The following is a 25,917-nucleotide window of genomic DNA, read 5'->3' as shown; positions in this document are numbered from 1 at the left end:
TAATTTCTAATGCCTCAAAAACTTTAGGATGCATCTTTCATGGATGAACAGCAACTCTTTCCTTAAAAAAAAAAAAAAATTAATTTTGATTAACTTTCATGACAAGGATGAGAAAACACTTCTAGGAAGGGCTTGGGTTTCGACGCCACATAAATTCCAATTTTCTATGGCCCACAAAATGCGACACCCCCTGCCCTGGTACTGCTGTTATGTGAGTGCCAGCGCCGTCCCGCCATGCGTGGAGGGGCCCCGTTCTGCGTGGGGACTGGGGGTCCAGCACCGTGCCCCGCTGCTTCCCGCTGTCCTTTTTGTTCCCAGTAATTCCCGTCGGCGGCCGCGCCCCGCGCCAGGGTGACCCGAGGCCGCGCAACCCGCGGCCCTCGGCCCGCGTCCGCCCCAGCGCAGAGCCCCCGCACCCTAAAAACCTGCACCCTAAAAGCCCGCACCCTAAGAACCCGCTCCCCGCCGCGTAGCCCCGAGTCCAACCCCGCGGCGGGGCCGCGGAGTCCCCGGAACGCACGGCGGGGCCGGGCCGGGCCGCAGGCCTGGCGGAGCGCGGGGGGGACTGGCCCGGCATGGAGGGTCCGGGCGGGGCGGGGGTCCCGGGGCACCGCCGCGCTCCGGGGGGCGCACGCCGAGCCCCGGGCGGCGCAGCGCGGCCGAGCCGCGGCGGAGGCGGCGGCAGGAGGAGCCGCGGGACCGAGCGCCGCCGCGCCGCCCCCGCCCCGTCGCCCCGACCGCCGCCTCGCCCGCCCCGCACACAGGCCCCCGGCCCGCCCGGCCGCCCCGGCCCCCGCGGGCGGGCGGGCGGCCCGAGGCGGCGGCGGCGGCGCGCTCCCTTCCGCCTGCTCCTGGGCTCTCTCGGGCAGTGACGTGACGTGCTGACGGCGGGCCCGGCCCGGGGAGCTTGGCCGCTTCCACTCAGCTCCGAGCTCGGCCCCTCCCTCCCCTCCCGCCCGCCCGCCCGCCCCGCCGCAGCCGCCGCCGCCGCCGCCGCGCTCGGCCCAGTCGCGCTGAGAGAGGCCGCGCCGAGGGAGCGCCGCCGCCCGCCACCCGCAAGGTAAGAGCCACGGGCCGGGCCCCGCCGCCCGCCCGGCCCAGGCCTCCCCCTGCCCGCGCAGGCCGCGGCGCAGGCCGCGAGGAGGCCGCAGCTAGGCCGCGCCAGGGCTCCGCTGCAGGAGCGGGCCGCGGGCTCCCTGCCGGCGGGTCCCGCACTCCCGGCGCGGCCCGGGGCGGCAGGGGGAGCGGCGTGAGGAGCGCGGAGTGGAGGTGGGTGGCTGCGGGCCCGAGAGGGGGCGAGCGGGGCCGGTGAGGGGCCCCGGGCCCGGCCGGGGGGGGTTCGGAGGTGTCTGGAGGAGGAGACAAAATGGCGGCGCGCGGGGGGGGGTGGTTGTGGAGGGCGCCGGCGCCATCTTGAATTAATCGTTCGCACAGCCGGGGCCCCGCGCGGGCCGGGCCGGGCCGGGCCGGGCGGGGCGGGGGAGCCCCGGGGCTCCGGCAGGGACCGCCCGCAGCCTCCACACCCTCCCCGCCTCCCGCCTCCCGCTGTCACACTGCGAGGCGCAGCGGAGCGCGGCGCGTTGCGGCCCGCGGCGGGTCCCTGCGCCGGGACTGCTGGCCGGGTCCCCTCCTGCCCCGCCATCTCCTTCCTCTGCTCCCGGCCGGGAACTCGGGCAGCGCTGGCTCGGCGGCTCCGGGAGCTCGCCCGCAGCTTCTTTCGCTTCCCCTCCCGCCCCGCGAGGAGCCCCCCGTTCCCCTTGAGATCCCCCTTGGTGCTGGTTCAAGAGATGCGCCTGGGATCGATTATTTCCCTAATTTAGGATAGGATTCATTAAGAATATGACGCACAACATCCCTACGAAACCTGGATAAAACCCATTCCTTTAGCCAGTATCTGCAAATGCCTCACCACTGAACTGCAACAAAGAGGGAAAAGATTTGAGTTAGCTGTCTTTTTTTTTTTTTTTTTTTTTTACGGAATTGCAGTGAAAACAGCATTTATCCTCCTGCCAAAACTGAGGCGGATGCATCAAGAAATAAACAGCCGAATGATCACACTGTCACATGTGTAACATGGTTTTTATTCTTCCATTTATGCACCTAATAATAACAACGGGGGTTATTTTCGAGACAGGAATTGGACACTGTAGGAGTGTAATTTTTTCGCCTTTGGTGTGTGCGCGACTGAGAGCGTGTGTGTGTGTGTGTGTGTGTGTGTGTGTGTGTGTGTGTGTGTGTGTGTGTGTGTGTGTGTGTGTGTGTGTGTGCCCTGCACTGCCCACCAGTGGGTCACCTGAGGAGAGCTGTGGCACTGCAGCAGACTGAGCCCGGAGCTGCCGGGGAGCCCCGGGTGTCTCGGGGCTCTGACCCGATTGGGACATGCCAGGCGTGCCGCAGTTTTTAATGGGATGTAGCAAGGCACGACGGGAGCGTGGTTATGGCTGTACACTAAGTCATCCCAGCGTGGGTAGGGGCCAGCACTTGCACGTGGGGAATTCTGCTGTTTATGCCTTGATTTCTCTGGGAAGGGTCAGGGTTTTGCTGCGTGGATATCTGGTTTGTGGCCTTATTGCAAATTAGGACTAGGCAAAGAACTATCTTATGTATTTCTTTTTTATAAGGATGGCTTTTTTGAAGTTTCCCCTTTTTCTCTTTTTCCTTTTTCCCCATTTTCCTTTTTTTATTTTTCTGTCAGAGAAGAGAAACTGACAGTTTCTGTGGAATATTAAAGCTCTTTCTTCTAAGGAACTCTATTTTTAAAGTTGCTCCCTCTTTAAAACCTGACAGCTCGTCTGTTTCTTTTTATTTTATCTTCAGTACCATGCTAGATTTGTTGAGTCAAGGATCTGTAGTGGGGCAAGACTAGTGCACTGTCTGCATTGCTTTTCTTGACTGATTGTTCTCATGATCATTTTTATTTCAGAAGGTTATTTTATTGCTAATATATTAATACAATTTCTGCCATTAATATGTAATTTTCCATCTGCCCTTCCACTTGAAAATGTTGCCTTGACTTCCATAATGCCAAGACCAGCCAAGTCTCTGAGTAAACAGGTAAAAATCAGTTGGTAAAAAATAACTTTATGGACAGAATTAAGTGCATTTCAGAGTTGTATTAATTCTCAATCAGTGTGAAGCTGGCATGGACCCAAGCAAAGTAAAAGATGCAGAGGTATAAAACCTGATTCTGGATGCCTTGGCTTTTTTGGCTGAAGTGGTAGAAGAGCATTTCCAGAGTTACTGAGATTTGAAGAAAGATACACATAGCTGAGAAGGACTAAGTGTAGGGACATGGCTGGGCACCTGCTTTTCTTTGAGAGTTTGGGTTCCCAAACTGAACTGAAAAATTGATTCTGTTGACTTCGATGCCAGAAACTGCTCCTGAGGTAAGTGTCAGATAGAATGTTTTGAAAGAACTGAGAGGAGTTTCCATCCTTCTTGAAATCTTTCAGGAGAATGAACTGCTGAAATTGCTTCTTAGCCTTAACCACAGAGCTTAGGGTGCTTGCCAAGGAATTTGAAGATGTTCATTGCTGTGGTGCTTGCAAGAAGCAGCCCTGGTATTTTTTGTGTCACAGAGGTGCAGTTGGTATTCCTTCCTTTGTGTGGATGCATCTTGTGCCCCTGTGCTCACCCTCTGGTCAGAAGGAGAGCAAGCAGGAAGAAATAGTATTTTATCATCTCCTGGTTAGAATGCTCCAACCCTGAAGTGATTTCAGGATTTTTTTTCTGTGGTTTTTTTTTTTTACCTCAACCATGGACAAATTATTTTATGCCTTTTGGACTACAGATTTTCATTTGGGCACCTTTATTATTTTAGATAGTTTAGTTAATTCTTGATTTAAGTGCCTGCATCCTCTTCTGGTTCTCTTCCTGCAGCAAATTTCTGTGGGTGTGGAGCCTGTGCCCTTATGGAGCACTTTTAAAGTCTTTATGGTCCAGCACAGGGGTAAGAATTTGTGTACATTAATTTTTTGGCTGGGTCTGGGTGCAAAAGCACATTATGAGAAACCTTATTTAATGAGAGACTCACTGAGTGAAAGCATTGAAGTTTTTTCTTCTTCTTTGGAGAAAGCACCAAAGCAGACGTTTGTGGCCTTTTTAGGACTCAGACTTGAAAGTCCATGTGCCCAGGAGGCACCTTCAGTTTGTGTGGAGGCAGAGCCTGTGTTTTGAGCACGTTGTGCCCCTGTAGGTGAGAAGACCTGGCTGGTACTGAAGAGGTCCCAGAGTTACACAGTATGCAGGTGAAGGGTCTGCTGTGCTGTCACTGCTGGTGAAACTGCACCATCCTGAACACCACCAGGCAGCAACAGGAGTGGCAGGGAAGAGATGGTGTCAGTGGGCACATTTGGAAAGCTGGGAAGTAGTGGTGGAAGCTTCCTTGTCTCCTGGGTGAAGAGGATAGACAGAAGGACAGTGAAGGAGTGCCTCTCTTACAGAGACAGTGAGGAATCTGGGGAGAGGATGGAATAGAGAAAGTACATGCATGAATCATGAGAAGCAGGAATTTGTGGTGGAGTGATTGTCAGGTGGGTGGTGAAAGCAGGAAGCGGAGAAAACGAATGCCAGTTCTTCCAGTAGCCAGTGGTGAACTGACTCCTCAGGCTGGTTGGGTCACAGCTGATCAGAGGCTAAAATGTGTGATAATACAGTCCTAAAAAGCACAGACACAAAGGATTTCTTGACTTTTTCCAGAGAGCCGGACAGAGGGTTCCCTCTTCTTATGTATGTGTTGCCTGAGGAGAGAGGCAAGTTTATGTCAGCCAACCCTTAGTCCCCTCTGCCTCCTGCAAAAAAAAAAAATCTTCCAATTGCTGATACAATCTTGGCTACAAATTGATGAGTAGCAAAGGTTTGTGTGCATGACGGGAGTGTGCTTTAGTTAGAAGCTGGCGGGATGAAATTAGCAGGTAAAGAACATAATATAGTTCAAGGCCTATGAGAAATTGGAAAAGAAGCAACAGAAAAGAAGAAACTAAACAGTGAAGGCAACACAGGAAATATGACAAGATGAATAGGAAGGACATTCATAGTAGACTGGCTGGGTATATACTGAATAGATGGAAGGAAACCAATGAGGGTATAAATCTTGCTTAAATGACTGTATGGAGCCTTGTTATTCTCTTCTTGGTTCTGTGGCATGGCAGAGGTTGATTGCCATCAGTCCAGCTATTTCTTGCATCTGAGGCTAAGAAGCATTTTTCTTTTGCTCTTGATTCTGAAAAAAAGTACCCATGTAAGGAGTTGTTCCTGTTAATAGTGGGCGCTTCTGACAGAAATGCTTGACAGTCACAATTATTGGGAGGTGATATACGTCCAGCTGGATACAACAACGATTTGTTAGCATAGCTGTCTTTAAAATATAGAGACCTTCCAGCTGAGCATCACACAAATATGGGATCCCTTGGAATATTTTTAGTCCACCTCTGCTTTTCCTCCAGCTCAATGTCTGGCTATATTTCTCCCTGAGTTTGTGTAAGAGACAAGGCCTGTGTGACTGCACCAGAGTCTGGACAACACCCCAAGGGAGAGTTCCAGAGATGAAGAGTTGAGAAAATTTGAGTTAAGAAATGGGGAAGTTTAGAAAATACTTGCTGTAGATTATGGTTTTATGTTTGTGTTTTGAACTAGTTAATTTTTTCCTTTGGATAGCAGTTTCCCTATAGAGACTTAATGAATGTAAATGTAGTTGATGTAATTTGGAAAAGTTATGATTCTTATGGAAACCTCGTATAGAATCTTAATGTTTTCTCTGTCTTTTATGATAATATCACAAAAATGGCATGACTTTTGCCTGTCACTGTGAAAAATGTTTGGAGGAAGGAAAATCGCATCTTCCAGTTGTCCAGAAACATGCAGGAACATTCTGTTGGCTCTTGCTGGTTCCACACTTAGAAAACTGGTTGGACTCAGTGCAAAGGAGTAGCACAAGTTTATGTTAGATTGTATTTTACCTAACTAGGTTTGCCTGATCCTAATTATAATGCAGATAAGTAAGCAGCAAAATTTAAATTGTAGTTTCACATTTTAGTAAGTATTTCAACTTAGTGGTCTTGTTTGGTTCTTTTATTAAGAAGACTGAAATAAGTAATTATACATTGAAGAAATGTTGACATTTCGTTCAAAAAACTTGGTAGAACATGACATTTAGAAACTTTTGAGAATTGGTGATACTTTTGAATACAACTGCAAATAGGTACTTAATCTTTGGGCAGGAGTTTTGAAAATATTCACAGATCTGGGTTTGAAAACATATGATGTTATGCTCTGGAAGCCATTTACGTTGATGATTTCAATTCCTGAAGTGACATTAGAGTGAATTCCTCCCAATTGCCCAAGTGTGAACATGGAGACATCAAAACCAATGTTCATTTCGGATTATTAGCTGTCTGTGTTTAGCTTACCTTACTGAGCCTTATTGATTTGCCAATGCTGTATTTCCCAGCATCCAGCAAGGATTTGAGTGTGAACTTGTCTAGGCTTTGTCTTAATTTCTTTTTTCTTTATAAGATAAAAAGGAAATCATATTTTCACATTTTGTTATGAGCTGCTTCTGTGTTTGTGAAGCTGTGGGGTTTTGAGAAATGGACACAGAGTGTTGGATCTTACACTCCCCTTGTTCAGCCCCTGGGTGTTTGGAGTAGTATTGCTGGAATCTCAAACAGAGGGACCCTGAGTGAAGTCTAGTTCATCTGAAAGTCATGAGGTGCTGTATGTTAACTTTCATGCACCCAGAATTTCAGCATTTCAGTGCACAGGGAGAGGCAACTTTCTTTGCCTAATGCAAGTTAAATAACCTTTTTTCTTTACCTTCTACAGACACTCTGACTGATGAGAGTTAAAGGCCATGGATGAAGATGGGCTTGAATTGCAGCCACATGAGCCAAATGCATTTTTTGATCCAACAGGTCTGTCAGGAGATAATATGTAGATAAGAGTGTTCGAATTAGATGCAATTGACTTGTTTATTTTGTCTTTGCTTAAAAGTGCTGTGCTGCATCAATGCTTTTGTATAGTTGTTTTTATTACTCGGAGCAATCTGAATGAGCTACTGTTCTTTCACTCAAGTAGTAGTTGTTTGGGTATTGGGGGAGAGTCTAAAAATTGCAGATCTTTTCCAGGAGAGAAAACCTTGTTCATCTTAGTTATGTTAGCATCTACTTTTTACTTAACTTATCTCATGTGTCTGCCTATCTTAATTGCTCACATGCTATCATGCCTGTTTTACTAAATTGCAATATAGTGTAAAAGTTGAAATGAAACAGAAGTAATTTCAGTTATTAACCACCTCATTTGAGACAATTTTTCAACTTAACTGCTATTTTAATTATGTTTTTCAGGAGCTGATGCAGCACATATGGATGGAGATCAGATTGTTGTGGAAGTACAGGAAACAGTATTTGTTTCAGATGTAGTCGACTCAGATATAACCGTGCATAATTTTGTTCCCGATGATCCAGACTCTGTAGTAATCCAGGATGTCATTGAGGATGTTGTCATCGAGGATGTTCAGTGCCCAGATATCATGGAGGAGCCAGATGTGTCTGAAACTGTCATTATTCCTGAACAAGTGCTGGACACAGACGTAGCCGAAGAGGTTTCTTTGGCTCATTGCACTGTCCCAGATGATGTTTTAGCTTCTGACATAACAGCAGAAACAATGTCTATACCAGAACATGTGCTGACAAGCGAGTCAATGCATGTCCCTGAAGTTGGACACGTTGAACATGTAGTTCACGATAATGTTGAAGAAGCAGATATTGTCACTGATACTCTGGGAACAGATGTTGTTTCTGAGGAAGTCTTGGTGGCAGATTGTGCATCAGAGGCAGTGATCGATGCCAATGGAATCCCTGTGGAACATCAAGATGAGAAGGGCAACTGTGATGATTACCTTATGATTTCCTGTAAGTGTTTGGATAAAGCCATCAAAATTCTTGTGATATCGGCCTGGGTAGTGCTTGAGGGCGTAAAACAACAAGTTCCCAAACCAGATTTTCTGTATTTTTAATTGAAAAGCAGATCTCACAAATGTACTCAGATAGGGGCATTTTTAGGAACATGTACCAGCTAAAAGTTCTGGTGAAGCTAGTGGAGAGAAATACTGACAAATACATGTCTGATTATAAATTATCTCTCTAGCAATTTATAACACATGAACAAGAGTAAGAATTCCAGTAAAATAAATGCCATATACTTAATAACTACTGGAAAAAAATTAAAGTGACAGTATTTGAAAATACCTGTATGTGCAGGTTGCTAAGATGATTGCCAAGACATTAAGTAAACAAAATATTTAATGGAAAAGAGAGTAAAAACCCTGATTTTTGGAAGTGCAAACAACAATTTGTTATCCTTGTCTTGTTTTTTTGCTAAGTCCCTGCTCCTTGCACCCCATTCATTGTTAGATACAGACAACAATATGGTTTTCTTTGCTGTTAGGATGTGTTTTCTTCTCTTGATTAAGCAAGGGACAGAATTATGCAGCTAACAAAAAGAGTAGCTACTGCTGCTCATAGCTCAAAAGCAACTATGAATATCTTAATCTCCCTTAGGAACAGTGGCACAATCCATTTGAATTGTATTCCAAAAGACTTAAATAGATGGTGGAGAAAAACAGGGCATATCATCAATCCTTTTTCTACTGAGGATATCCGTCTGTGTGAACTAGAGCTTACTCTGTTACTTACTACAGTGATTACTCAGTGCAGTACCTAGGAACATCAGGGTGTCACTGCTAACATTTACTTATTGTAGGAATAGAAGAGCCTTGTTAGGCTGGTTTGTTTAATTGCCATTTCAGGCACTTCAATTTTGTCTGGCATTAAATGACTCCATTGATGAGGTGTACTTCGTGCTCTGCTTCAGTTACCTTTTTTCTTTTGTTTTCCTTTTTTTCCCCCTTGTTTCTCCTTTTTTTTCCTTCTTTACTTTTGGATATTTTTGAAATGTATAATAACTTGTTTTAATATTCTCTACTTATGGATTTTAATGTTGCTTCTCCTTACCTAGGATCACTGCATTTCTTAATTTATCATCCCTTGAGTTCCTTGAGTAACCTTGTGCAGCCATGTTTTGAGTTTATATGAGGTACAGTTAATTCTCTATTATCTTGGAAAACAATTAAATGGGATAGTGCAAAATATGGATAACATAAAATCTTGTAAAAGTAAGCTGCAGGATTGTACTGAGGTGAAATAGGTCAGTGGTGCTGCTCTCTGAAATGGTACTGATCCAAACTGATAAATGTACTCTGCCAAGTGTGCTGCAGATATAACTTTCTGGTGCTGGACCCAAGTTAGATCAGATGGAAAGCAGCTCAAATGCTTCTGCACCTGCAGCAGAGTTAGAAAACAAACTGGATAATCCACCCACGGATAATTGGGGCCTGATTCTGGTGGTGATTCTTACCTGTTCCTTATCCTGGACTGTAGCCCTTTAAGGTGCTGTTGCTCCGGTCTCTGCTCTCCTTTTCTGTGCAGGTTCCTCCTGCAGAGCGAGGCCTCATGGGAGCACTTGGTAAATGTGTCTGTGTAAATGCAGGTGAGGGGGGTGGGTGGATGTGTGTCCTGTTCATCACTGGCAGTGGCTGAACGAGGACAGTGTGTCGTGGTAGAGGCTGCATTGGATGATCCCAGCTTAGCTGGGAAGTCCGAGATGTGCCAGTCGTCAACAGGTGCTGACTGGCAAGAAACACAGGAATGTAATTGTTCAGTTGTGCTGGGGTACTCTCAGTCATGTATTTCTGCAGTTTCGTGTTTTATTTATTATTAAATGTCTCTTGATAGTCTTGCAGTGTAGTTTGTTTAGATTCAGAACCTTGAATAAGCCAGCATTTAAGACAAGCGTTATGCTACAAAGCATACATCCTTTCTATTTGTGTTTAAAATTTAAAGTATGTTCTAGCAGTTCATTTTAAAGGGAAGTTCCCTACTACCACCTACTGTGTTTAAAGCCTGCATAACAAGTTCTTCTAGTTGTGAAGGCAGAGTCTAGTTCTTTTCTATCAAGTAAAGGCTGTCTTGCCAAATAGTCTCTTTGTTGTATCGGAAACATTATTTGAATTTTTTTTTGCATCGGTAGTGGATGTGTTCATTGATCTGTTCCCTGCCTCAGTTCTTCAGCTGAGCTTAGTAATAAGTGGTTTTTAAAAAGTAGTAACATCACAGCCTGGTTTTGGATTTTTTCATCCTAACCTGTAAATTTATGTTTGATTCTGGCAAAGCTCCCTGAACTGCAGGGACAGATGTTGGAATGTAATCTTGTCTGCCATTACAGTAGCCAGATGTTGCTGCTTCCCAGATCTGGGAGCTAGACTGTGTTTGTCCGAATGCCTTTGCCTGTCTTCTTTTAGATAGGCACATGGAAAGCAGGGGATGACACACTGTTCTTTCTGTTGTAGGTTTCTCAGTCTGTATTCTTTAGTGGAAGCTGTTGGCAAAATCTTTTTGCTATCTTTTTCCTATCTCATGGCTCTCTTTCAGCATTTCCATTTTTGTTCCTAATGAACTGAGTCTACATATATTTCCTTAAGATAATTTGCTTAGCTTTATCCTGAAAATATCTGCTTTGAAATGACTGGGTATTTTTTTTTAATGTTGTGTTTCTGCTTCTTTCTTGGTTTCAAACTGGTTTGTCTTTTCAAGGATTACAGTCCCTGTGGGGTTTCATTCTGTGACTTTGCTTCAATAAGCTCACAATTTTAATATTTCTTTTCCCATTTAGATTTAATTTAGCTTTGGCATTGATATGCCTTTGCTTTTTTTAATTTCCAAGATAATGTTTCTTGGCACAGCTTTATATCATCAGTTACCTTTTGATGTACTTTTTTTTTTGGATACTTTGTCTTTGCCCTCAAGATTAATTTTTGTTCCATAGTAGATTTGGGGCACTTAGAGCAGAATCAGATATTCATTCAACAAAGAATGCAAACTGCTGCTGGTTAGTAGCTTGAAAAAGATTCAAGGAGGTTTGATAAATCTTTTTTTTTTTCCTCCTACATGTTCCATAACAAGCCAGTTCATGACTTAGGTCAGGAAAGTATAAATTGTGCTGTGACTCACATTGGTACTAATTATTTGGTAGCTTGGAAAATTTTTTCTCAATGAGTGAAACAGTAAGTGAGATAACTAGTGTTTGTCAAAACAAACACCCTTCATTTACTAACCAAGGAAAGTAGTTCCTTGCACCTGGCCATAAGATGGAAATTGAGATTTTTCTTTGTTTGATTTTATTCAGATTGGGAAAGACACATCCTCTCTCTGGCATTAACATATTCCATAAGACAGAAAATTGTACCCTGATACGCTTACATTGCAATAAAACTAGTGAGGCACAGAAGTTTGACAAGGGGAGCCTGGAGAGAGTGAAGAGTAGGGCAGCCTCACAAAGTTTAAGCTGTAGTTTTAAGAAGTTAAATACTTGCAAATGCAGGAGCTGTGTTAGGTCCATCCATCTATATCCTCACTTTTCTCTGAGTTAGACATGTGGCTTGTTTGCTGTATCTGAATTAACACTTTTCACAGGAGTCAGAACCCAGGGTGACTCACTGAGAGAGAATGATTGCATCTTTTCATAGGCCTGGGTGTAACCTACCTTTTTTTGTCCTAGTTGGATGTTTTAGATGAAAGCAGTGCATCTGATGAACAAAGCCATGAAGTTCATGCTTTCATTAGGGCCATCCAGTCAACTTCTAGTCAGGAAAACAAAATGCTTTTTATTTACTTTTTTAGCATAAATAAGCACCTCCCTCGTTTTCCCTGGAGGTTCTTAAAGATGCAGGAAACTATGTTTTTCTCTCCCTGAGGTAGAACTTGCTTCCATGCTTCTGTCTGACCACTAGAATGGCACTAACAGTTGTTGCAGCTCAGGGTGCTCTGGAGAGGTGATGGAAGTAAGAATTGCCTTGGGCTGAGTGATGCCTCAGAGCTCAGTCTGATTTGTGTGCTGGGGAGAGCAGGACAAGTGTTAGATGCCAGTTTGGAGCTCAGAAGTTACTCCTCTGCTAGATTACTACCTTGGGGGGACAGACACACAGAATATACTGCTGCATATGTGTAATGGCAATGGATTAAAATCAAAATAGAGCAGATTCCTGTTTCCTGACAGATTAGGAAACCTGCTTTGCTGTTCAAGAAGTAATTGGACAGTAAAAATAACTTCTTCAGTGGACTAGGAATTGTCTACTGTCAAGTAAAGTAGAAGTAAAATGTTTCTATTGCAGATAACTGAAGAAAATCAGGGGAATACAGAGTGCTTTTAATGTGTTTTAGAAAAGAATAGTTAGTAATAGCTTTTTCATTAAGAATGTTTAAATTGGGTTGTTTATTTTGTAAGTAGGGAAGTATCACATGATACACATTTTTTTAGCAGCCAAGAGAACCATTTGGGAACATAAATGCTAACAAAATAGATGATTCTTGTCTAATTGCTCTATTGATACATTTTTAAGATCTGTTAAACTGGTGTAGAGATACTTTGTCTTAGATTGATGGTAAGACTTGTTTCAGTGTGGTTTTCAGCAATTAGCAGTGTGTACTTGAAAAAGGTTTCTTTGTAGTTAAGTGAATTTTATCTTTTACAATCCTTTTATTTTCCTCATTAATCCCATGTAGAGGAGAAATAGTAGAAAAGAATAGATGTAAACTATTATGGAATCCATTAAAAATAAAGGCAGTTGTATTTGCATTTTTTAGTTAGGAGTAAAACGCTGCAAGGGTACAAAGCCTGTATCTGCTGATCCATCAAATATTCAATATAAAAAAACTAAAACCAACTTCTTGGGAAAGCGTACGTGTCATGGTTAAACAAAAGATATACCATTTAAGCAAATGCAGCATCTCGGCCTGGCATCTGTGCTTCTGTTTAGGAAAACTGGCCTCAATGGGGCTTTAAATATGATTTTTATTATCAATGCATAGGAGCCTGTTCTTGTCCCAAAAATACCATTGGACATATTTTAGTAGAAGGGTAAAGATATAGGAGATAATTTTTCCATGGATGTTTTAGTTTATTGTATGATTTTTTAATTAAATGTAATATTTTCTAGGAGATAAATGCTGTCATCATGCTAGAATACATACCAAACAAAGTATCTGTTGTTAATGTTGCCTATATCTTTTATTTCTTTGCTCTATTCCTTATTCTATCTGTTGGTCTCTTTTTGTTGATTTCCTTGTAGTGTAAATGGTAACTAGACAGGCTTTAAATACGCCACATATTTCATGTTGTGTGACACCTTTCTCATTTCTTTGTGCTTTTAATAACAGTTCTGGCTTTATCTTTATATGGAAGCAATGATTGCAACATTGGAGAAGCACATATTTATTTGTTTCTTGCAGCTCATAGTGTGCAAAGAGCAGGCTGGTCTAATCGGTGAAGTCTGTGATGAATGTTGGCAAACTAACCATAGACTGCACTCTTGCAGTTCACATGAAATAATGTTGTGTCTAGTAATTTTTCCTTTTTTTTAACTCTGAAAATTAGTCTGAATCTACTTGTTTTCTGAAGTACCAGCTACTAGAGGGGTAAAAATCAGATATTTAAAGTTTTTAGTTCAGATAATATCTGTTAAAATGGAGGCACAAAGTATGACAGCATTGCAGTAATGCTGGCCTGAACTTTTTTCTAGCATGTGACTTGTGATTAGTTTAGTAATGCCCAGTGGCTCTACTTGAAAGGAAGTCATCTCTTAGAAGCTTAACTAATACTTTTAAGTACTTTTGGCTTTTTTTTGGGGGGGGGTGAGGGATAATATCAAAGAGGAGCAATGTGAGAGTATCTGCCATGCATGGTATTTGTGGGATCCCTTGATGGGCTCTGAATTTAAATGAAAAATTCAAACATCATCAGAATTCCAACTTCAAACATTGATCAGTCATGTATTTATGGATATCATTTGCTCTGATTGTGAGACTGAGATATGTGCAGAATGCAGAAACATGTGTTAAATGGAAATCAAATTTCATAAATGTTGCCAGAACATCAATGATTCAGTACAACTAAATGCTTATGTAACCATAGGACAATATACCTTGGGAATTATACTTTCTGTAATAGATACCCATTCTCTTTCACCTTGTTTGTCTCTTCCTTTAATTTTTATCTCTTTTCCTACCTTTTTCTTTCCACTCTACTTTTCTTCCTATTACCTGTTTGCTCCTATACTGCAAATATTACTACTTTTCAAGCCATTCAGGGACTTCAGTTTTGTAAGTATTACCACCTGTCAAGAGGGGTAATTTTTTTCCACTTGTATGAGAAAAGTTGGCCTTGTACCTCCTACACATCAATTTCCTTATAGTTTAATGGCCCTATTAAAAATATTTAAACCAGTTGTTACATTTTTAAAACACTGTTGAATACAGAGGGAATTCAGGGATAAACAAACCCTAAATTGTGTAACAATTTTTTTTATCATGTTGTTTAAAAGATTAGTTTGAATCTTGGAGAACTTACCTCAAAGCATAAATGGAGCATATTTTTCAGATTTAGAATTCTTTTTTTGTGTGAAGGTTTTATTGATGGATACTTCCATATATATATAGAAGTAAAAAACTCTGGTGTGGTCAAAAGGAACCAGCCTGTTTCACGTGGTGCACATAGGTTCGTTCTCTCTCTGTTTGCTTCAGCCATAATTTTCCTTCCTTGTGAATATGTTCCAGCATCAGTTCATCTTGGTGCCAGACTTCCCTTTTGGCTTCAGCAGTGTAAAGTCAGTCTACACTGATTTGAAAGCCTTCCAAATACACGTGCCTGACACTGGAAACGGCCAAGTTAAAGGAGAGCAACTACATAAATGTAGTGTAGGAACAAAAGCAAGCTTTCTTTTTGTCAGAGTTCCAGGGACATTTGGTATTTCTTGGATATGATGAACAAATCATGAAAATCTGTTAATAACTGAATATGTGTACTGTGGAGCTACAGTGTTAATGTGATACAAAGGAACATTTTAAGGTTTTTACTTTTTAAATACTTTAGGCTTTCAGCTACAAGACATTATGTTGTCCCATGACACAAAGTTATATTTTAAACACCTTAGTGCTTGAAGTATTCTGTACAATGCCCATTGATCGTCAGCTTGGCATTAGAGTATTTATTGTTTTCTTCTGCTGCTCTTTTGGTAAGGAAAGAGAAAGACTAATTTATGGTAGTACTTTATAATTTAATGTTATTCATATTTTTTGTGAGCAGTGATGGTGATTGAGAAATTGTACTTAAATACAGTTGTGTTTGATACATGAGACAACACATCCTAGTTTGTCTAATTTAAAGGCTAATTTATTAATTTCACATCAGGAAAGTAATAGTAATAACATTTTGAGCCTTTTTTTTAGAGTATATATTAAAGTAAATTTAAGAGTTGTAATTGTTGAGTAGTAAAGGTGTGATTTATTTATGAGGATAGTTTAATGAGTACTAGTAAAATAAGCATACTTTATTAAATAATTGATATGTGCTAGGAATGGTAGTTAAAAATTCTACAGCATTTATCGGACAGTTCTTAGACTTCCTTTAGTATAAATTTCATGTCTTATTGTCATGAACTGAAGTTATGCATGACTCTGAGGAGCCCTGTCAGGAGTGACTTTTTGAACAATAAAGTCACAAATTAAAAAAGTATGCAGTCACATTAAAAGTACTTTCATAATCTTGACACTCAAAAAACTTATGGGGCTTCTCAAAATTGGGAGATTTTCTAAAGGTCTTGAGATGCTGGAGTTGGTTTTTGTGAAGGGATATTTAGTATTCTTTTTTTGAAAACCCATTGTTGGTAATGTGAGATGGGTGGTGTGTGCACACACTCGTGCCTGTGTACAGTGTGTCTCAAATCAGAGCCGTGTTCCTTGTAAAGCTGGCCTTTAGCCTCATTTGTGGGGGAGGCCCAGGCAAGTTAGAGCAGTTCAGGCTGGAGCGTGGTGTCGGTGCCCTCCGGAAAGCAGGAGAACAAAGTCTGAGAGTTACAGGGGGCTGCAGCGGAAAGTCCAAGCCCCTTTCAGCACGGGCACCATGAACAGCTTCACCAGCACTGCAGCACCAGGGCAGTGCTTTGGTGCTGCTCCATCCCTCAGCTGTTGAGTGCCTGAGAAAAGTTTTCTCGTGAGGGTTTTCTTCCTGTAGTTTCCATTCAGGTTTCCTCTCCAGGCAACTGAAGAAGCATTAGTCACATGGCTTTGCTGGGAACCAGGTCTGACAGGCAGCAGTAGCACCACTTGCATTAGAGACAGGGTTGAGCAACAGATAATGCTTTTGAAAAGAAAAATTAATAGCTTATTTGTTGTGAAGGAGAAAGCAATTAAAACTGAGAATAAGTGAAATTATTCCACAGAGTAAGTACTGATGTGCACTTTCTTCCTACCATTATCTTGCTGAAGATCACAGTTTCCTAATTAGCATTGTCTGGTGTGTTACTCATGCTTCTAGTCACATCACTGCAGCATTCTTGCACTTCCTCCTTAACTAAAAGATAACAGCTTGAATTTATTTTTGTGTTTACTGACATTGTTTTCAAGGATATGAAAAAAAAATTTATGGGTAGGTTCTTTATCACAACTTTTTAATTTTAAACTGCTTCCAAATTTGAGTAATAAATTAATAAAGTCTTTCATGTATGTCTGCATATGACTGGGTAATTGTAATAACTTGTTTTTGTAGTGGATGATGCTGGTAAGATAGAACATGAAGGTTCTGCTGAAATTACCATGGAAGCAGAGTCAGAAAGTGGCTCTTGTAAAGTGGATGGCATTTGTCCAGAAGTCATCAAGGTCTATATATTCAAAGCAGATCCTGGAGAAGACGATTTAGGTAAAACACACTTGTTTTAGAATACTCCAACCTGACATTTGAAATTTTGCATGATGAGACTGTGATTTCTCTCAAGTCGTCTGTAAAGACCTGTAGGTCTGATATTAAAGAGTGAGAAAACTTTCAGTTTTTTGTGGTTTAGCATAGATTTTGAACAAACTGTAATTAAAATATTTTGCTCTGGTCTTCCTAATTAGGGGGCACAGTAGACATTGTGGAGAGTGAGCCAGAGAATGACCACGCAGTTGGATTACTCGATCAAAACAGCAGTATTCGTATTCCAAGGGAGAAAATGGTTTACATGACTGTAAATGATTCTCAGCACGAAGATGAAGACTTAAGTAAGTAGGTGGCTTTCCTTTGGGAGCAGGGATTTTCATTTTCAGCAGGGCAGTGTTTCTAATAATTTTTTCTTGACTTTTTTTCCTCTTAGATGTTGCAGAAATAGCTGATGAGGTTTATATGGAAGTCATTGTAGGAGAGGAGGATGCCGCAGCAGCCCATGAACAGCAAATTGATGACACCGAAATTAAAACTTTCATGCCCATAGCTTGGGCAGCAGCTTATGGTAGGTAATACTGAAGGAATTCTTCCTGGTGACACTGTCTGTAGCAAAGTGTCAGGGATTGGTTTTTCAGAGGGTAGTGTAGACTATTTGTGCTTTTGTGTTTGTTTTTAAAGTTTTAGTTGAAGAATGGTTTCTTGGCATAGTAATCGTTAAAAAGAGAGTGAGAGGCTATAAGGCAGGCATTTAGCTTCACATTTTCATGATGTAAAAGGGGAAGTACATGAGCTTCCAGCTGAAAAATTGCATCTCAAGTACATCTGTCCCTCACGGTTTTAAGACATAGCAAGAACTGGCTTGGCAATACAACTGAATATTTTTATTGGGGTGGGGGGAAGGCAAATGGAAATAGATAAGATTCAGTGTAACGGTGAAAAGCAGCACTGACCTCTAAGCTTGATTTAAGTGCTTTCTAGAAGGATCAGATAAATATATGATTGCACCAATGAAAATAATTGATGAACAAAAAGAACTTGGAGGGAGACATCTTAAAATTATAGCACAATTTTGAGAATATTTCCAGCATTCAGAACCATTTTTCTTGATTGTTGGTATCTGAGCACCAACTAGTGCACAAACCGATTTCCAAAACTTCAGTGAGCTTAAGACCAAAATTTAATCTTAAAAATGTTTCTGTATTGCCCTTTTCTCCTTCTAAACAAACCAAAAGAAATAGTGAAGTAAATGACAAAACTTACATGTCTGTGTGATGTGGATTGGGGTGATGGTGCCAGGAGACATTTAAATGGCAGGGAAGTGCTGAGAATGCAGTGGGGGCTGGAATCTTGGACATATGTCAGGAAGGGCAAGATTTCATGGAGCAACCTGTGCTAAAAGTTGTTTGGGGCATGGATGGTAGTGCACCCAAAGCCTTATCTTAGGCCATAGGTGAGCACAGCTTCAGTGGAGAGGAAATGTCAGATGCCAGGTCGACTGGGAATTAAAAAGGAAATTGAGTGAACTTGAAGCAATATCTGTAGCTGGAACATTCCGTTACTTTGGAGGAGGAGGAGAAAGTTGAGCAGTGTATTAAGAGTGGTGAAAGATGGAATTGAAAGGAGCATTTAAGGATGTGGGAAACAGTTGCACGCTCGGTAGTAAGTAGTACCATGCAGGGTGAGAGATGGTGAGGATGGGGAGAAATGAAACCTGAAGGCAGGAAAACAACAGAGGTTTGTCATCTGCACTCCTTGGAACTCTTCACCGCTTATGGAGGGTTTAGAGCTGATAGCAATGGCATCTTAAAATGCTACATTTATTATGTTGCTTTATTGTAGCAAAGCTTGGTCTCACTGTGCTTTATATTCCAGCAAGTTTTTGCAGTTTTATTCCAGTATTAGAAAGTGTTTGGGGCCTGTTCTCTGTTAAATCTAGAAGGACTCTTCAGGCACCTGTTGTAAACTGTACTTTCTACATGTAAGATGTGAAATGGATTTTTGCTTTCAGCATTGTTAAGGTGCCACATTTGCTGCTCAACACTTGAGCTGGCATCTAGATCATAACCTTCAGACTCTGCACATGCCTGTGCCTGGCTCAGTCTTCTTACATTAGTCATGAATATTAATTCTCTGCACTCTACAAAAGGAACAGCTATTGAGCATCTTGCAGTTTTTTCTATTTCAGTCTTCCTATCTTATTTGTGTGCTTTGCTTTCACGATGAACTGTTGCCTTTTATTGATTCAAGTAAATACTTAACGACAAAATTTATTGTTAGAATTTACTTATGTCCTTAAATCACCAGTGTTAAACTGATGTCCAATGAATACCTTCTCAAATATATAGATGTATTTGCTTGTAATTTTCATGTTTGTTTTACATACAGTGGTACCATTTGTGTATTAAACACAAAGCTCTGTGAGGCAAAGATTGTTTCCTTCTTTCTGTTACACAACACTGAGCATGTTCTTTGTTCCCACTAGAAAGAATTTGTAAGTGCTAAAGCATCAGGTGTACAAATAGTAAGTAGTGTACTTTGTGTGCCACTTTATGGGCTGTTCAGAAGGATTCTTTGATTGCAGTTCCAGTTCAGAAACTTGGTGTGTGACAAACCAGTCAGGTGAATTCAGACCTCCAGAAGTGAAAGGAGCTCACACACAAATGTATTTCAGGCCTGAGAAGAAAATCAGGCACAGTAAATATTGTGACATGCTATTATTTACCAATGTTAAACATTTTGGGTATAATTAGCAACCAAAGACATGCAAAAAATGCTGCATTTAAAGGAGAAGTCTCTGTGTAATGGAAAACTATTAACTCCTGTAAAATTGGGTTAACAAGGCCAGTATTTCCAGGCTCATAATAGCAAACATAATTCATCAGTTACATTCTGAGACACTTTGCTGCTCCTGTTGTACAATATTACGGTTTGATTAAATGTCCAGATAATAGTTTATCATTTCTGTTGTTGCCACTGTTGAGTTTGTGCTGGAATTATCTGTAGAGGTGGTAAGTGACTTTTTAACTTACCTTGGTAGGTAATAATAACGATGGCATCGAAAGTCGGAATGGCACTGCAAGTGCTCTTTTGCACATAGATGAGTCATCTGGACTTGGGAGGTTGGCCAAGCAAAAACCAAAGAAAAAGAGGAGACCTGAGTCCAGGCAGTATCAGACAGGTGAGTACCTGGTGGCTGGCTGTACTCTAGGCACTTGCCCATAAACAGATGCACTTTGTTGATAGCGTGTGCAATGTCACGTAAAACCAGTGATTTGGGCAATTACTTTGCTGACAACACTTTTACATTATAAATGAGTACATATTTTATTTTTAAAAATTTTAATTACGTGGTTTGGATTATGATGGGCCTTTTGAAGGAAACCATCTCTGACACAGGAAAAAATCATTATCATATCAAAAGGTTAAAAACCTATACACTTAATTTGCCACACCAATTTTAATGTTTAATGTAACATTTTTAAGGGAGACGTTAGAGAAATGGTGTATGGTAATAGTGCTTTTTAAAAACCCTTTTTATTGAAAATTTATAGAACAGTGCATTTCATTCTATCAGCTCAGTAGGTAACTGGAAAGTCTGAACATTGTATATTAATGTTTGGTAGTGTAACTTCTATACCCTTTTCTGGTTTAATTATGAAGTAAATTGCCTTGATGTCCTTGCCTACATTTTTCTTTGCATCTGTGAGAACAGAAGTGCTCTTTGGCATTATTTGGTTTCTGCTGGTACTGTGTTATTATTGGAATTATTTATTAGGTTTGATAAAGTTGAAAAAAGCACACAACTATTTTTTTAGTAGCCTTGACTTAAATAATATTATACGTTTCTTTTCAAACTCTGACTTAACTGTAGGAGTTCTGTTTTGTTTAGCACTGAGTCAGTAAATTGGGTAAATTAAAGTTGGCTTTTTCTATTTTCAACTACTTAGTCAGCTCTCCTTATAAAACATTTTTGGAAAAGAGAGCTTTTTTGACATGCCTAGACAAATTCAGGGTAAACAAATCAGGCTGATGGATGAGTGCAAATAAGTTCCAAAGCTCTGAGGTATCTTTATGTGAAACATGTTCTCATTGAGTTCTGCTTGGTACCTCTTCAGTTTGTAACTGTGACAGATGGCACAAGAAGGAGGTGTTAGTTTGGGGACATGCGAATTGTAGTCAGCGGTAGGTGATTAAACTGCCAGATTAAACTTTTATCTACAGATCTGTGAGGAGTCAAAGAAGATAATGTGTTTTGCTTACTAGGTAATACTCAGTTTAACAAGCTGGTCACTGTTCTTTGCACCAGTGTTGGTTTCTGCATATATTTAGTGTGTAAACTCAGAATTCTTGAAAATAGAATTAATTGAGTTGAAGAACGGCGGGGTGATGCATTGGTTGTCTCCATCAAAAAACAGTATTTCCTTTCTCTTAATAATAAAAATGAATGAAAGTACTAATTCCTTCAGTTTCTTCTACCTAACCCATTAACGAGCTTGTTTATTTGTATAGTGAAGCATTTGTGTCCAATCTCCTTCAGCAATTCATCATGTTTGTTAACATTGCAGTCTGACACTTACTGAAGTGTAATGTTGTTGTATAATACTGATGAAGGGTTTTTTTGTTGTTTTTCAGCAATAATCATTGGCCCTGATGGTCATCCGTTGACAGTCTACCCCTGCATGATTTGTGGAAAGAAATTTAAATCTAGAGGTTTCTTGAAAAGGCACATGAAAAACCACCCGGAGCACCTTCTTACTAAGAAGAAATACAGATGCACAGACTGTGATTACACTACGAATAAAAAAATAAGTTTACATAACCACTTGGAGAGTCATAAGCTGACCAACAAAACAGAAAAGCTTATTGAATACGATGAGTGTGGGAAAACCTTTTCTCATGCAGGAACTTTATTCACTCACAAGATGGTGCACAGGGACAAAGGAGTTAATAAAATGCACAAGTGCAAATTCTGCGATTATGAGACGGCGGAGCAAGGGTTACTGAGTCACCACCTTTTAGCTGTCCACAGCAAGAACTTTCCTCACATTTGCGTGGAGTGTGGCAAAGGGTTTCGCCATCCCTCGGAGCTCAAGAAGCACATGCGGATCCACACTGGTGAGAAGCCCTACCAGTGCCAATACTGCGAGTACCGGTCTGCCGACTCCTCCAACTTGAAAACCCACGTAAAGACTAAACACAGTAAGGAAACGCCACTCAAGTGCGATATTTGTTTCCAGACTTTTTCAGATACCAAAGAGCTACAGCAGCATACGCTTATGCATCCGGAAAGTAAAACACATCAGTGTTTGCATTGTGACCATAAGAGCTCAAACTCGAGTGATCTGAAACGACACATAATTTCAGTCCACACAAAAGACTATCCTCATAAGTGTGATATGTGTGATAAAGGCTTTCACAGGCCTTCGGAACTGAAAAAACACGTGGCGGCTCACAAGGGTAAAAAATTGCACCAATGCAGACATTGTGACTTTAAGATCGCAGATCCGTTCATTCTGAGTCGCCACATACTCTCAGTTCACACAAAGGATCTTCCTTTCAGGTGCAAGAGATGTAGAAAGGGCTTCAGGCAGCAAAATGAGCTGAAAAAACACATGAAAACACACAGTGGCAGGAAAGTTTATCAGTGTGAGTACTGTGAGTATAGCACTACAGACGCCTCAGGCTTCAAACGGCATGTTATTTCCATTCACACAAAAGACTACCCTCACCGGTGTGAGTATTGCAAGAAAGGTTTCCGAAGGCCTTCAGAGAAGAACCAGCACATTATGCGACATCATAAAGATGTTGGGCTGCCTTAAAGTCCTTTTCACAGACTTATGGCTGGAATTATAAAGGAAATTTGCCCTTCAGGCAGTTAGCTTATTTTAAAGCCAATCACCTGCGATCACACCCAAAAAAAAAAAAAACAAAAAACCCAACAAAAAAAAAATACTGTGCATTTGATTTGTTGCTGTATAAAAATAGGATTATTGCTTCTAGTTGACTTTTATACCTTTTGTTCAATAGCGTGTTCTGAATTCTATTCAGTTTGTTTAATAAATGAAGAAAAGATGGCAACAATAAAGTTGCATTTAATAAAGTAAACCCTGTCTCTTACTGAATTTTTCAATCGTAATAGTTTATTTAGATATATTTATCTTACTGACCTCGTTGATACTCAGTGTCCATGTTAATGCAGTTTTGTCATGAATTTTAAAAATATGACATTTCAATAAAATTGTCAGAGGTGTGTAAAAAATGGGGAATTGTCATGTTGACAGTAAAGGCACTAGGGCCCACCTGATTGTCTTGTTTTAACTATACAGACTTTGTGGCAGGTTAACTATTTTCTATTTGAGGAGTTACAAATCTCACTTTGTTGCAGAAAAATATTTGTGTTTTAATTCTGGTTTCAGAGAGAAAAAATATTTAAAAAGTGGTTTGGGGAGGTTATCTTTCTTGGATGAATTTAAAAGTATACTCAAATAGTACATTTATTGTTCTGTGCTTCTTTGAAAGGTTTTGTGTGTTACAAATGAGTTGGGTTTTTTTCGCTTTACTTCTGTCTTAATGTTGGAAACGTAAAATACTCGTGTTCCATTTGCAGAGTTAATACTAGATCACAACTGTCTGTATGTGCCGGTAAATGTACCTCAAACTTTATGCTTTTATGTGTGTTGGTATTTCTTTAAAAAACAGTTTGTGGTTCAAGTCACATTTTTATTGTGAGTTGTTTTAGAATAAAATTTAAGACCGAGAGGTGCCTCGATTTTGGAAAGCAGGTATTTACAGTGAGAGCTTAAGAGGGAAATGGAGCAGAGCAGACGTGTTCATAAGGAGTAGAGATGTTGTAAGGTAGATATTCTTAATAAGAAAAGTAACTTACGATAGAAGCAGTTTTGTTACTAAATTGAATGTTTTTCCTGAGCCATTAGTAGCTGTGTTCAGCTGCTATTTATTAATTAGTACAGTATCCAGAATTAACCCAGTTCTTCTAATCTGTTTATAAACAGCTGGGAGAATATTACAATTATTATATGCAATTTTGGCACCTGAAGACTATTATGAAGTAGCGCCATGTCATTTGGTAATTGCTGCATAAATGTACCAAGCATGAAGTCATGTACTTTAACAACAACTGTGGAGCAAAAAAGCCAAACTGTTTAATTACATGCCAGATTTTAGGACCTGGCCCTGCTCCCCATGCTCAAATTCCCAGCCCAGCCACTGTTTGATGATGAATTGCAGAATTCGGTCCCAGCTGCCTGCCAGATTAGGATAGATTTGTAACCAGCAATTCCCTAATGGAAAGGGTTCAGAGCCTGGCACAGTGTTAATTCTTGTTTCTAGGCAGGTGAACTTCCAGTTCAAATCAAAATTTAGTGATGATCCCAAGTTCGGGGTGATAGAGGGACAAAAGTTTCCTTTCGGATGTGTGTCCTCTAAGCATTTTGTGTTTTGTTTTGTTACCGAGCCCTGCCCCTCCTGTCTCACTGTGATCTGAAATACTTGTCTGTAGTGTGCAGTTCAGGACAGTCGAATGCCATGTCACTATCTGTGTCGTATGATGTTTTTTTCTTTCAATGCCTGCTTGACAGTGTCCCCAGACTTGCCCATTGTGCTCTTGTATAATATTGCTACTAGTGGGCCGTGACCCTTTAGTGTGTAATACCTGGCCGTGCTGCATTGTGCCTTCCTTGAAATCCCCGCTGAAGCCAGTGGATTTCCTACATGGCCGTAGCTGTCCGTTGCCTACTGATGCCAAATCAGATGCAGTAAAACCCAACAGAGATTTCCCATTCGCTTCTTGCAAAGTACCCGCCTGTGACTTATTTTTTTCCCCTCTTATGTTCAAGCATTTTCTAACTGGAGACCTGGAAAGTGTACAAAATCTGCATAAATTCCCATAGCATTGCTGAGGATTTTAGCCATTTTAACTTTATTTTTTTAAATAAGCTGAAAGACAAAGAACACAATTTTACGCATTTTCTTTCTCTTACGTAGCCTGGAATCATAAACACTTTTTTTTTTTTTAAAGCACAATGTTGAAACTTTTTTTTTAAATAATTAAGGGTTTGGTCAAGTGGATTTTGTAAAATGTATTTGTCTGTATAAAGAGAAAATGAAATTATAGTTATTGTTAATGTACTAATGACATTAGTTACAGGCTAGTTTTAATTCCTAAATAATTTGCTTAGCAAATGCTATAAAATGGATGTTTCAGTTTAATGTTTAAAAAAGGTACAGATTTTTACAAGGACATAATATAAATTATTGTTCTGTAGAAAATACCCTGTTAAATATTGTATACGTCCTTCCCTCTGTACACTTTGTAAAAAAGACAAAAGAAAAAAACAAAATACATAGAACCATATAGGGATGTGTGACATTATTGTAATTGTGTACTTGATAATAACGTGAAAAAATAAAATTCAAAATATTTTCCTTTTAATGAACGTTTAGTCTATTTGATGCCAGTTCTGAGGTGGAGCCTTGTTCTGAGGGACACGGTCATTTGCAGCTCTACTGCACTTTAACTTTCTCTTCTGCTCCCTGGCCTTCAGCTCATTTTGTGTAGTGCTGGGGTGTGGGTGGCTCAGTCCCTCCTGTGGTTGAAAGCCACGTTTACCTTGAAGTCTGCAACAGTGAAAGGGAGGGCAGGTCTACGAAATCCATTTTAATGCCTGTTTGTTTTTATATTAAAGCACTGATGTTTGTTAAACGTCTGATAATGCCTTCATGTTTTTCAGCAAGGTGGTTACTGCACTGCCCCAAAACGCCCCACCAGACCTCGAGGCAAAAGAGGGGCTGTTGGAACTGAAAAAATAAAATGTGTTTCCTGGTGCCTCTTCTGATGTGTGAGTCCCAGCAGGAGCCCTGCTCCCTTTCCCTTCCTGCTGGGATGTGTGAGTGTGATGCTGCTCCAGCAGGGACGATGCCTGGGCTGGGCCTCTCCCCATCCTCACTGCCCTGTCCAGCTTCTCCACCTGCTGCTCCCTGGCAGGGCTGGCACTGGCCAGCAGCAGGGATGGAGAGGGCTTATGGCTGCTTCTCCCACTGCTCTGTGAATGATTCAGCCCAGTTAAATTAAACTAGGGACATGGGAAC

At 41.0% G+C, this 25,917-nt stretch overlaps 1 protein-coding gene across 2 annotated transcripts; it reads left to right on the top strand.

Moving 5' to 3' along the window:
* Positions 1-812: 812 nt before the first annotated feature.
* Positions 813-25,265, top strand: ZFX (zinc finger protein X-linked). 2 transcript variants are annotated; one of them, XM_051795081.1, is made up of 8 exons: positions 821-1,060; positions 6,823-6,911; positions 7,344-7,910; positions 16,657-16,806; positions 17,004-17,147; positions 17,240-17,374; positions 19,847-19,987; positions 21,442-25,265. In XM_051795081.1, exons 2-8 carry the CDS (start codon positions 6,851-6,853, stop codon positions 22,626-22,628), a joined length of 2,385 nt encoding a protein of 794 aa, XP_051651041.1. In that variant the 5' UTR covers positions 821-1,060; positions 6,823-6,850; the 3' UTR covers positions 22,629-25,265. The 2 variants fall into 2 exon arrangements, with proteins under 2 accessions (XP_051651042.1, XP_051651041.1); XM_051795082.1 differs by lacking the exon at positions 16,657-16,806 and having other exon boundaries at positions 813-1,060.
* Positions 25,266-25,917: the final 652 nt, after the last annotated feature.

This window comes from Manacus candei, unplaced genomic scaffold, assembly GCF_025592945.1.
Source record: "Manacus candei isolate 608988 ecotype Guabito, Panama unplaced genomic scaffold, ASM2559294v1 h1tg000041l, whole genome shotgun sequence".
Lineage (NCBI taxonomy): Eukaryota > Metazoa > Chordata > Aves > Passeriformes > Pipridae > Manacus > Manacus candei.
This window is presented reverse-complemented; position numbering and strand designations above follow the sequence as displayed.

What these genes read in the sequence shown, in the direction of transcription:
- ZFX (XM_051795081.1), top strand. Translation starts at nt 6,851, where the DNA reads ATGGATGAAGATGGGCTTGAATTGCAGCCACATGAGCCAAATGCATTT. An exon ending in GCACGAAGATGAAGACTTAA is followed by an intron (nt 17,148 to 17,239) that starts GTAAGTAGGTGG and finishes TTTTCCTCTTAG; the next exon opens with ATGTTGCAGAAATAGCTGAT. An exon ending in GTCCAGGCAGTATCAGACAG is followed by an intron (nt 19,988 to 21,441) that starts GTGAGTACCTGG and finishes GTTGTTTTTCAG; the next exon opens with CAATAATCATTGGCCCTGAT.